This window comes from Lepus europaeus, chromosome 10 (assembly GCF_033115175.1).
Source record: "Lepus europaeus isolate LE1 chromosome 10, mLepTim1.pri, whole genome shotgun sequence".
In the NCBI taxonomy this organism is placed as follows: Eukaryota; Metazoa; Chordata; class Mammalia; order Lagomorpha; family Leporidae; genus Lepus; species Lepus europaeus.
In genome coordinates this window covers 51,627,412-51,640,532 of record NC_084836.1, presented here as the reverse complement: position 1 = coordinate 51,640,532, position 13,121 = coordinate 51,627,412, and the positions used below count along the sequence as shown (strand labels likewise).

Genomic DNA, 13,121 nt, shown 5'->3' with positions numbered 1-13,121 from the left:
AGGGAAAAATGGGCCAAGAATAAACCCAAACATCAGTGACCGGAAGGGATGTCTGGAGGCCCAGGAGTAGTCAGCATTCCACCCAGGGAGAAGCTGAGGTCAGAGGAGCACAAGGGTCCTGTGCTGGTACCAAGTGCTAATCTGGACCTCCAGGGGTTCTGAGTCTTCTCTGGGTCCCATGTTGGGCACTTAGATACTGTTGATGGAAATAAGCAAGATCTGTAAAAGGACAAATTTAAGGTGTATTCAGGGCAGAAGCCCAGTGACTTTCAATGAGAATTGGGAAGTGTTCTAGAGTGGTCAGTTCTTGTGAGAATTTATGATTTATGTATCACACAGTGAGCACACATTGGCTTGGCCTAAAAAATGGGATTTAGGTAAAGGGGGGAGAATAAATTTCTTACTGGCTGAAGATTGTTTTCTTCATCTTCAGGGACTAGGAGAGTTGGAAAGCAGCTATGGAAAAGGTTACTGATTAACATTAGGGAGAATATTTCTGAGAATAGATAAGAAATGTATTCTCAAAGAACAAAGGATAGCTCAAGGTTGCTCCAGATGTGCAATCACCCACACAAACTAAGCTAATCAATAAGAGTAATAGCTCAGTGCCGCTACACAGATAAGTCTAGTGGGTGTTTCTCTGCCATGGGGTTCAGGCCTTTTAGAGGCCCTTTGTTCTCAGAGTTAACGGGACTAAAAACACTTCTTTACATAGTTACATATTATTATGCACTGAGTTTCCAAATATTTGTTTGTTCCACTCCAAGATATTAGACTGTAACTGTCCAAACATCTGAAAAGAAGAGCGAATCTCATTGTCAGAGGCTGAAACCAGCATAGGTAATAACTGGATTTTCTTTTCCCTTGAGTTTAGAAGTATATATAAGAGACTAGAGATGAACTCTTTTAGCTCCTTTTTTGTCTCTTTGCATCCTGAAAAATCTGTCTCACTGTTTCAAAATTAGGCCTGGCCTAATACATCGAGTTATACTTGGTTTTTGGACAGGGTCCAGCAGTCATAGCCAATACTGACAGTCTGTAAAGGCCAAAGAGAAAGAGACTGTCACTGATGCAAAACAAGGATAGCTACGAAGTGATGGTATTCTTGTGTGGCTCAGAATCTGTCTTCATAGGTTGATCTGGAAGCACAGTTCCTCTGGAGTGCTGATTGCATCATTTTTAAAAATGTGCAGGAGCACTACTTGCTGGAAGCATAGGTGGTGGAGTCTGGGACCTGGGCTTAGGAGGCAGCATGTTTCTTGGTGCTGGGGTCAGGGAGCTGGTGATGTCCTCCTGCTGGAGAACACTGATAGGCAAGTGTAGGGACTGAAGGAGCGCTAGGTTCTCAGGCAATGCTTTGTTGCAAATTCTTGAAGAGTTCCCCTCTTCCGGTCTTCCATGCAAATACTGTATGATTGTATTTGTTCTGGAACTTGACCAGGATTTCAGCAGTAGCTCATTGTAAAACTTGGCACCCTCTTTCAAAATAGCGATTCATCTGGCTCCTGTAGAAACTGGGATCTTGCACCAGCTGTCACATAAACCCTGACTCAGCCCCTCCTCCACAGGCCCGGCACCCACCGCATCCAGGATATCCTGGATGTTGCCAAACGTCCATGCCCATGGGCTATAATCTTTTCACCCACAGAGGAATAACATGCTGTTTTTTCCAGTGTATCACCCAGGACCCCAGCAACCTTCATGTCCCTTCGCTGAGCCCCCACAGCAGTCTTACTATCCATAGCAGCAATCTGTCTGCTCAGAAGCTCAGCTGGTTCAGTTTAGAGGGGAAGATATAGCAACCCTGCATTAAGTTTATTAAACTCCGTGCACTTGTTAATATAGTGTACTCTACTGTACTGAATGTGGTATATAATTTCTGTATGTGGCTAAAAGCTGTGCCCTAATTCCATGTGAAATCTGCTGCTCTTGCAATATAAACACTAAGTGTAATGGAATTTGAAGTAAATTACATTGCACTTCCTAAAATTTGAAAACTAGGAACTAAGAATGGAAGTGAAATGTGAGATTACTCTTCTTTTTACATGAGACATGGTTGGATGTCAGATACTTATAAAGATGGCTTCAGTACTGATAGTCAAAAAACTAAACTTTCTTTTGTCTACTGATAGGCTTTGATTTCCAATATGCTATTTTGAGTAAACAAATCATTATAAATCTTTTTTTTTTTTTTTTTTGGCAGGCAGATTTAGACAGAGAGAGACAGACAGAGAGAGAAAGGTCTTCCTTCTGTTGGTTCACCCCCAAATTGCCGCTATGGCTGGCGATGCACCAATCCATAGCCAGGAGCCAGGAGCTTCCTCCTGGTCTCCCATGCGGGTGCAGGGACCCAAGCACTTGGGCCATCCTCCACTGCCTTCCCAGGCCACAGCAAAGAGCTGGACTGGAAGAGGAGCAACCGGGACGGAATCCGGCACCCCAACCGGGACTAGAACCCGAGCTGCTGGCACCACAAGTGGAGGATTAGCCTAGTGTGCTGTGGCACCGGCCTACAAATCTTATAATTTAAAAATAAATTGCTTACAAGCTGGGGCTGGCAGCATGGCACAGTAGGTTAATACTCCACCTGTGGTGCCAGCATCCCATATGGGTGCCGGTTCTGGTCCCGTCTGCTCCACTTCCAATCTTACTCTCTGCTTGGCCTGCGAAAGCAGTAGAAGATGGTCCAAGTGCTTGGGCCCCTACACCCACATGGGAGACTTGGAAGAGGCAACTGGCTCCTGGCTTTGGATCGGCACAGCTCCAGCCATTGCGGCTACTTAGGGGGTGAGCCAATGGAAGGAAGACCTTTCTCTCTCTCTCCCTCTCACTGTCTGTAACTCTACTTCTCAAATAAATAAATAAAATCCTTAAAAAAATTACTTACAAGCCAAAAAAATGTGCAAAGCCTCCTCGGATGGGTATTTTAAAAGGTAACACTTAGTTGAGTAAAGTCCTATTGCCTTAAAATGACCTCTTTGGGGGCCAGCGCAGTGGTGTAGCAAGTAAAGCCGCAGCTTGTAGTGCCGGCATCCCATATGGGCACTGGTTTGGGTCCTGACTGCTGCACTTCTGGTCCAGCTCTCTGCTATGGCCTGGGAAAGCAGTGGAAGTAGGCCCAAGTCCTTGGGTCCTTTTGACCGTGTGGGAGACCTGGAAGAAGCTCCTGGCTCCTGGATTTGGATCAACCTAGCCTGGCCATTGCTGCCATCTGGAGAGTGAACCAACAACTGGAAAACCTCATTCTCTCTCTATCTGCTTTTGCCTCTCTGTAACTCTGCCTTTCAAATAAATAAATGAATCTTTTTTTTAAAAAAAGTGACCTATTCCATTCTGACATAAAACTGGGAGGCCAGTCACTATGGAGAAGGAGTTAGGAAAGTTGTTCACATGACCCTTGTTTGTAACTGTAAAACACTGTTTTATAATAATAAAATATATACACCCAGTCTAAAGTAGAATATCAGCTGAACATTGGGATGCCATGATTGGACTGGGCTCTCCCTGCCCTCACAAAAAAAAAAGTTTTGAGTGCAGAGGCAGATACCATCAGGTCTCCTAGGGACACTATCTTGGCTTAACTCACTGAATTGAGGGAGTGGTACAGCTGGCCTTACAAGATTCTGGTCTCTAGGCTCAATGTCATTTGTTTCTTCAATGGGTACTATGTGGGTGGCCAGTATTCTCTCCAGGGATTCCATTAGGGGAAATTAGGGGAAATCCTGGATCCTTGCCAGGAAATCCCAGGTCAGGGCAGGAAATAACTACCTACATGTAGCCCCCAGGCTGACTGAAGGCCACTTGACACCCCTACCAGCAGAGCATCTGGGTGATGCATCGGGCTGGACTCCTGGCTTCCTATTCACCGCTGTCTGAAGTACACATTGCTTTTTCTCCTTACCTCAGTTTCTTCTACAGACAACCAGAGCATTAAACAGAAAATGAATGTGCAGGCCTTGGTGCCTGGCCAGTGGGCCAACATGCAGCTGTCCCTTTCCTTTGTCCCTCTTATTTCTGATTCCCCTGTAGTTCTTTAAAAGCCCCAAACCCCCTGAAGGAGGGTGGTGGTTCTTGAGACCCTGGGGTCTGCCATGCTTTCATCTGTCAGCAGATTAAATGTTCTCTTCCCTTCATCCCAAACCTTGGCCTCATTATTTTGATTGGCACTGGGGTTAGGGACTGAGTTTTTGGTAACAGGTTATGTACCCATGAAGACAACAGGTCCAAGTGCCATGTCCATTCTCTAGAAAAGTATATACAAAATGATTCTAAGTGAAGATGAATACAAAATAGTGAATTCACACAGACCATTTAATGGAAATGAAAATATTAGGCAAAAAATCACACTCATCTTAAGTTACATAAAACAGTCCCTTTTTTCTTCACATTTGCTTAACTCGTAATAACATAGAAGAAAACCTTTATTTTGGAAAACTGCTACTTCCCAGTTCTTCCTGAACAAATATTTAAGCAATGTCTTTTTATCATTTTACTGAGATTAATGTTTAGGACATCAGACCGTTTCTCTTCAAACATTTAAAAAAAAAAAAAAAACCCTTTCAAGTCAGTAAATCAGAAAAACAAGGATGCTTTCCACATAAAGGTTGGAGCCCGCAAGCCACCTGGTGAAGAAGGAAGTTGGAAGAGGTTAAATACTGGGGCTGCCTCTCCTGTCAGCATAGAGGTCCAGCTTCTCAGTCAACATGAAGGCACTTCTGATCCTGGGGCTTCTCCTCCTTTCCTACACTGTCCAGGGCAAGATCTATGAAAGGTGTGAGTTGGCCAGAACTCTGAAAAGTCTTGGACTGGATGGCTACAAGGGAGTCAGCTTGGCAAACTGTAAGTCTCCACTCTTTCCAACTTCCTGAGACCATACCCAGCCCATTCCCCAGTGCTTTGATAGAGATCAAGTTGGGCCCCAAAATCTCTCCCCTGGCCTGTGAAGAGAGACCAGGAATCATGAAGACTCAAACTGCGCATATTAGCACAGTTAGCATCTTAATGGTAGGTTTTACAGTGACTCAGGGGCCCACATCAAAGAAAGGAACATCCGATTTGCTGTTAGACTCAGATAGACCTGAGCCTATCAACTCTGCTGATTTTTCTATTCAAGGCTGCATGTTGCCTGAGCCATGGGAGCAGGGAGAGGGTAAAAGCAAAGAAGAAACTGTTATTTTAATATTTTTGAAGCACCTTCTCTTGCTGCAGTAGTAGCAGAAGTTCACTTGCATTACAAAAATGGTTCTCTTAAGGCCTTTCTTCACTAAAGTGTTCAGTTATAAGTTAAACGCATCAAGTCATTGGTAAAACAGAGTTAGACACATGTATTGCTTTATGTTTACACTGTAAGTCATTTTATGTTGCTGTTCATTACAAAAATTACTTTTTCAGGGATGTGTTTGACCAAATGGGAGAGCAGTTATAACACACAAGCTACAAACTACAACCCTGGAGACCAAAGCACCGATTATGGAATATTTCAGATCAATAGCCGCTACTGGTGTGATGACGGCAAAACCCCAGGAGCAGTTAACGCCTGCCATATACCCTGCAGTGGTAAGACTGGATAATACTTGAGTGATGGCACAGGACCCCTCTGGGTGTCTTGTAAGAGTAGAGATTCAAGACAAATTCGTGAGGGACCTAGGAAAGCTCCCATCACAGCTTCCAGAAAGTTTTGTTATCCTCCTCCTAATTCCCCAAGTAAGAAAGTAAAGAGCAGGTAGTATGAAAGGTTGGTGCTCTTTCATATGCACAAGTTTCTGGAATGATCTGTTAACTGATTGTAAATGGCCTCACTGATGCTTTCCTCCTGCTGACTCAGGGGAGGAGAGGAGTGATTTGGTCTTGGTTCCTATTTTGATTGTGTATGTATTACTATGAAATGTTCTGAATACACAGAAAATTAGAGGTGGTAGTATAACAAACAGCCATAAATGCAGCTTTTTATTTATTTATTTTCTTTATTTGAAAGATAGAGTTATGCAGAGAGAGGGAGAGACAGAGAGTGATGTATCTGCTGTTTCACTCCCTAAATGACTGCAACAGCCGGGGCTGGGCATGCCGGAGCCAAGAGCCAGGCACTTCATCCATGTCCCCATGTGAGTGTAGGGGCTCAAGCACATGAGCCATCTTCTGCTGCTTTCCCAGGTGCATTAGCAGGGAGCTGGATCAGAAGTAGAACAGCCACAAATTGAGTAGCAACCATATGGGATCCCAGCATCATAGGCGAGCAGCATAACCCACTGCACCACATGCCAGCCCCCATAAGTCCAACTTCATACTTTTTTATTTATTTATTTTAAATACAGAAGGACAGACACACAGATCTCATATCAGCTTCTCATTCCCTAAATACCCACAACAGCTGGGTGTGGGCCAGGCAGAAGCTAGGAGCCCAGAACTCATTCTCAGCCTGCCACGTGTGTGGCAGGGACCCAGCTACTGGAGCCATCACCTGCTCCATCTCCGGATAGCAGGGAGCTAGGATTGGGAGCAGACTGAGGACTCTGAACCCAGGCAATCCAGTATGGGATGCAGGCTTCCAAGCGGCATCTTTCTTGCTTTGCCTAATGACTGCCCTCAGATATCTGACTTTTAAATTCTTAACTTTTTGCAATAGTTGCTTCTTCTCTATGTAGTTTTTGTTGAAGGATTTTAAAATGAATTAAAAACATTATGTCTTTCATTTCTAAATTCTCTAGTTTGTATCTCTAAAAACCGCAGTTCATACATAATCATTATACAACAGCCAGCACTTGGCCGCCAGGCCAAAGCCAGGAGCCAGGAACTCCATTTGGTCTCCTAAATGGGTGGTAGGAACCCAGATATTTCCCAGGCACATTGACAGGGAACTGGGTCAGAATGAAGCAGCCAGGACCTAAACAAGTTCTCCAAAAGGGGATGTTGGTGTCTCAAGCAGCAGTTTGACCTGCTGTACCACACAACACCCACATCAAGAAGATTAATTTTTACATATTCTTTTATAATCTAGTTAAATTACTTTCTTATGTATTTTGCATTGTATAATAGCATGAAGTCATTAAATAAAAATTAGAAAATACAAACTGGAATAAAATAGCAACCGTAACCTTACTATTAGAGATGTCTGACCATTGTCACTTTTGCTATATATTCTTCCAGAATGTACATCAATCAGGTACATGCAAGTAAAATTACAGGGACTGGCACTGAGGTGTAGCAGGTAAAGCCATCGATGCAGTGATGGCATCCCATATGGATGCTGGTTCAAGTCCCAGCTGTTCCACTTCCTGTCCAGCTCCCTGCTAATGTCCTGGGAAAGCAGCAGAAGATGGCCCTAGAGATTGGGCCCTTGCACCCAAGTGGGAGACCTGGAATTAGCTTCTGGCTCCTGGCTTTGGATTGGCCCAGCTTTGGCTGTTGAGATCATTTGGGGAGTGAACCAGTAGATGGAAGATATCTCTGTCTCTCCCTCTTTCTCTCTCTGTAACTCTGCCTTTCAAATAAATAAATAAACCTAAAAATAAAATTATATCATGTATACATGTACCCATATATAAACATGACAGCAATGTAAATTTTTACAAAAATTAAATTGTATTAAATAGACTGCTATACAGTTTACATCTGACACAATACTATCTCCATATCAACAAATACAAATATCTATTATCATTTTAAAGGATGAGTAGAATTCCACTCTATGATTATTCTGTAATGTGTTTATCTACTTCTTCCTTTTTTTTTTTTTTTTTTTTTTTTTTTTGACAGGCAGAGTGGATAGTGAGAGAGAGAGAGACAGAGAAAGGTCTTACTTTTTGCTGTTGGTTCACCCTCCAATGGCCGCTGCGGCCGGCACATCGTGCTGATCCGAAGCCAGGAGCCAGGTGCTTCTCCAGGTCTCCCATGCGGGTGCAGGGCCCAAGCACTTGGGCCATCCTCCACTGCCTTCCCGGGCCATAGCAGAGAGCTGGCCTGGAAGAGGGGCATCCGGGATAGAATCCGGCGCCCTACCGGGATTAGAACCCAGTGTGCCGGCACCACAAGGTGGAGGATTAGCCTGATAAGCCACGGCGCTGGCTCTACTTCTTCCTATTAAGCAATTAGGTTGTTTCCCATTTTTTCACTTAATAATTGCTGTGAACATCTTCATGCAAACACCTTTGGAAAGATGTCTCATTAGTTCTTTATGATGAAGTTGCAATAGTACAATTGCCGAGTAAAAAATTACTAGGCATGCTTTTTCCTACAGTGTCTAGTATGCAGTGGACCTTCCGTATCGTGGTAATTCCAGAGCTTCCATTGTAAATGAGACAAAATGCTTTATTTGCTGCCTGAGAGAAAAGAGTGAAGAGAGTTTTTCCCCACCATTACTGCCTAATGGACTCTTGAAAAATAATTTCTTAATATTCTTTCCTTAGTCCAACAAAATAAAACTGGCTAACCCTAAATGTAAAATGAAATCGCTGTGCAATTTGTTTTCATTTCTCACCACCTATTTTTCAGATTTGTTGAAAAATGACATCACTCAAGCTGTAGCTTGCGCAAAGAGGGTCGTCAGCGATCCACAAGGCGTCAGAGCATGGTATGTGTTTCATATATACATGAGAGAAGACTTTCTAAGCCCAAAATATGCTGTTGAGAACTGAATATGGTAGTTTTGAGTCTGTGCTACAGCGTATTGCCTAAATCCTTGAAGAAACAATGTATTTTAATGGACTCAGAATCTCATTCTTTCATTCCTCATTTTGGGGGATTTCTAGGGTTTCTAAGATTGTCCACATTCTGCCAGTTCCTTGCCATGTCTTGAGATTAGGTTTAGAATAAGCAAATGTGGAACGTGCTGTACCTGCTGTTGCACAGAGCACCTAACTCAGTGTTTGCACTTGGCATCCTGAGCTCTCCTGAGGGCAGAAGGGAGGCTGAAGTGCTTTGTGTGTGTATTTCCATTTAGCAAGTAGCAATGCCTCAGTCTGTCTGTGGTCTTCACTTTAGTTATTTGTCTACTTTTCTTTTATAAAAAATGAACTAGATAGTGTAAAATGTCATAATGTCAGATGGAACTGCATAAAACATTTTGGCTTCCTTTTCTTCAGATAAGGTGTTATTTGGAAACTTTCCCATCCCCCACCCAACCGCCCATTCTTCTACATCCAAAGTGGAAGGCAGGTTATCTTACCGGATCCATCACATCTTCTGAATTGTAAAACTACTCATCCCACTTTTTACAAAACTTTATTGAGTTACTATATTTAAGGGGCAGAGAGACAGAGACAGAAATATCTTCTATGCCCTGATTCAGTCTGACATGGCCACAACAGCCAGGGCTGGGCCAGGCCAAAGCCAGGAGGCCAGAACACAGTCTTAGTTTCCCACATGGGGGGCAGAGATGCAAGTACTTGAGCCATCAGCTTCTGCCTCCCAGGGTGCGCATTAGCAGGCAGCTGGCAGCAGAAGGGAAGACCCGGATTCTCACACCAGCACCATGGTGGATGCAGACATCTGGATGAGCAACATCATGGCTGCACAGAACCCTGCCCCCCACTTAGGCCACTTTCCTCCCATCTTCAGCAACCCAGAAAATTTATGCTGTGCCGTAGAAGATGCCACAAAAAGGATGGTGCACTTTGTAACACAGCAGCCTCCCATCCTAGGGAGGTGAGTAGGCCTCCACCCCAGACACAGAACTCTCTTGTTTTCTTCCCATGTCCTTTTGACTAGACCCAAGCATGCATTCATTGGGCTAGCTGCGGCACAATCTGGTCCCTCCTTAGAGAAATGAAAAACACTAAATACCAGCCATCCAATGACTTCTGAGAAAGAAGTCAGCAACAGCTTGAAGAAAAATTCCTCTTTTCAACCAAAAATGTGGGTAGACCCAGGTAACTATGCATATTTGACAAGAAACTGAAGATTTATTCTCATACAAAATTAACCATGATTTCTTGTCTTTATGCTTTTTTGTCACATCAAAGGTTTAATTGCAACATTGGACCTCAGTTTATTCAGTAAATCTGTGTCTCAGGAGGAGTCAAGATTGAAGACATCACTATGTGTCACTTTTTAGCATCTCTCCTCATTTCAAATTAGAACATGTATTTGAAATGTAGTGCCGTGGTCTCAGCTGTGCTGTTGGTAGTGGCTGAAACCGGAAGACATTTTTTAAGCCCTTCGGTCATCCATCCTTGCTATTTATGTCGCCTTCTTGTTTGGAACAAGAAGCAAAGAAATTCACAAACTCCTGTCTCAAATTAACAGGTCTTCAGCTTGCAAAGTCATTTCTTCATAGTGAAGCAAGCTTGAGGAGAGGGCCCGCTTCAGCTGTTTCTTCCTTCCTGGAGAAGCAGGCAGGATAGCTGCATCCCAAGGGCAAAAGCAGAGTGTCCGTTTGCATTCCAAATCCTGGAAGTATGTGGAGAAGACCCCCACCTTTGCAGAACAGGGAAAGAGACTGGATAGGAGTAGAATTCTGTCTTCAAGATGAACACGCAGAGGTCAAGGCTAATGTTCTTCCCGTGTTGGGGAAGCTCGCACGGTGCAGCAGCTGCACTTGGCCATCCCTCTCCTTTTCTAGGTTGTTTTCGTTCATGAGGTGTTTTGTTCTCCCAAAATGTTTGAAGTCTGTACTTGTATTTTTCCATGAAGACATATTTTCACCCCTTCACTTGTTTTGCCTTTCTCTACAGGATGGCGTGGAGAAGTCATTGTCAAAACCGAGATCTCACTTCGTATATTCAGGGCTGTGGAGTGTAACTGCAGAATTTTCTTCTTCCGCTCATCTTGTCTCTTTCAGTAGCCAGTGTTGCCTTTTCAAACAAACTAACATTGTCCCAGAAGCAGGAGCAAAATATGGCCTTTCTTCTTAGCTACCAAATACATCGCCAGTGCACTCAGTTCTTGAACAGAAATAACCCAGACTTACTCTTCCTCAGTTTTGGATTAAAATATTAAAGAGGACAGTCTCATAACACATGTGTCTAGGGCAGAATGCCAGCTGCGTGGGCCCCGATGCCTCCTGTCAGGCACCTCCAACACAGGAACACTGACCCCTCTTCAGTGGGTGATACACAGCTGTTAAAGGAGCAGTCGTACTGCCTGGGTTAAGAATTTTGTTTTCATAAGGTGTATGTGACCTTTGCTTTGAATATTTTCTGGGAAAGATTTCATTTATACATCTTTACAAAAAGAATGTCCAGTTAAATATCAATCTGTTTTAGCCCCTTAAAGAACATTTAGATGCATCTTGCTATTGTGGAGGGGTTAGATGAGCAGTTGCTGTTTCTTAACTTTATTTAGATTTGTGCATTATAACTAAATCTGAGTCAGGTGAGCTCACAGGTATTGAAATGATTGCTGATTAACCACAGGTGTGAAATTATGCATGTTGTAAAAAAGTATATTATCATTAAAGGCTTTGCAGTGCATACCTTTGTCTTTCTTTCTTAATAAATATTTATTTACTTACTTTATTTGAAAGGAAAGGGGCCGAGATAGATGAACACACAGAGGTCTCCCATCCACCAGTTCACTCCTCAGATGCCTACAACCACTGTGGTAGGAGCAGGCCAAAGTCGGGAAGCAGTAACTCAGTCCAGGTCTGCATTGTGGGTGGCAGGGACCCAACCACTTGAACCATGACCTGCTGCATCCTAGGATGTGCATAGCAGGAAGCTAGAACTGGGAGTGGGGCTGGGTCTCAAACCAGGCACGCCACTGTGGCATGCAGGGATTAGAACCGGCACCCACATGGGATGCCAGTGCTGCAGGCTGGGGCTTTACCCTGCTGCACCACTGCACCGGCTCCCTCTCCGTAATCTTAAGGCCCTATCTCCAACAACAACAACAAAAATTAGGTTAAAAAAATTCATCTTTTTCTATAATTCAGTTTGGCCACACTATAAACTAGATAATAAAGGTCAATGGCTTGGGGCTGGCATTGTTGCATAGTGGGTAGAGCTACCACCTGTGAAGCCAGCACCCCATATGGACACCGGCTCATGTCTCAGCCGCTCCACTTCCCATGCAGCTCCCGGCTAATGGCCTGGGACGAGCAGCAGCAGATGGTCCAAGTGTGTGGACCCTTATACCTACATGGGAGACCCAGAGGAAGCTCCTGTCTCCTGTCTTCGGCCTGTCCCAGCCCTGGCCATCATGACCTTCTGGGGAATGAGCTAACAGGTGGGAGATATCTCTCTGTTTCTTCCTTTTTAATTCCGACTTTCAAAATAAATCAATAATTTTTTAAGATTTACTTATTTATTTATTTATTTGAAAGAATTACAGAGGAGGGGCCCAGTGCTGTGGCATAGCAGGTAAGGCCACCATCCTCCAGTGCCAGCATCCCATATGGGTGCCCGTTCAAGTCCCGGCTGCTCCACTTCCCTTCCAGCTCACTGCTATGGCCTGGGAAAGCAGTAGATGGCCCAAGTCCTTGGACCCCTGTACCCATGTGGGAGACCTGGCTCCTGGCTTCGGATTGGTATAGCTCTGGCCGTTGTGGTCAACTAGAGAGTGAACCAATGGAAGAAAGACCCCCTCTCTCTTTCTCTGCCTCTCTCTCTCTCTCTCTCTCTCTCTCTGTGTGTGTGTGTGTGTAACTCTGACTTTCGAGTAAATAAATAAATAAATAAATATTTTTAAAAAAAATTATAAAGAGGGGAAGATAACAGAGAAAGAGGTCTTTGATTCGCTGGTTCACTCCCCCAAATGGCCAAAACAGCAGGGGCTGGGCCAGACTGAAGCCAGGAGCCAGGAGCCAGGAGTCAGGAGGTGCTGGGTATCCTGCATGGATGCAGGGACCTCAGAGCCTGAGCCATCTTCTGCTGCTTTCCCAGGCACATTAGCACGGAGCTAGATTGGAAGTGGAGCAGCCAGGACTCAACTGGAGCCCATTTGAGACGCCTGTACTGCAGACAGTGGGCCAACCTGCTATGCCACAGTGCCATAAATAAATATTTTTTAGAAATATTTAATGGCTCGAAAATGGGACCTCTGACTCCCAGATTATCTGAGACCAGATGTGGGTGAGTGGGGGTATTTATTTGGTTTTTACTCCAGGTCCTTGTCATGCACAAAGATATGCATTCTAAGTACTGACTCAAATAAGGTAAATTTTATTCAAAAGGTGAGAAAGTCACCAC

At 44.1% G+C, this 13,121-nt stretch overlaps 1 protein-coding gene across 1 annotated transcript; it reads left to right on the top strand.

Moving 5' to 3' along the window:
- Nucleotides 1-4,701: 4,701 nt before the first annotated feature.
- Nucleotides 4,702-11,407, top strand: LOC133768577 (lysozyme C-like). The gene is made up of 4 exons (XM_062203253.1): nucleotides 4,702-4,839; nucleotides 5,392-5,556; nucleotides 8,488-8,566; nucleotides 10,668-11,407. Exons 1-4 carry the CDS (start codon nucleotides 4,704-4,706, stop codon nucleotides 10,732-10,734), a joined length of 447 nt encoding a protein of 148 aa, XP_062059237.1. The 5' UTR covers nucleotides 4,702-4,703; the 3' UTR covers nucleotides 10,735-11,407.
- Nucleotides 11,408-13,121: the final 1,714 nt, after the last annotated feature.

Bases quoted from the DNA above. Each gene is read 5' to 3' on its own strand.
- LOC133768577 (XM_062203253.1), top strand. From the start codon at position 4,704: ATGAAGGCACTTCTGATCCTGGGGCTTCTCCTCCTTTCCTACACTGTC. The intron at 4,840-5,391 runs GTAAGTCTCCAC...TTACTTTTTCAG, and splicing joins GGGAGTCAGCTTGGCAAACT to GGATGTGTTTGACCAAATGG. The intron at 8,567-10,667 runs GTATGTGTTTCA...CTTTCTCTACAG, and splicing joins CCACAAGGCGTCAGAGCATG to GATGGCGTGGAGAAGTCATT.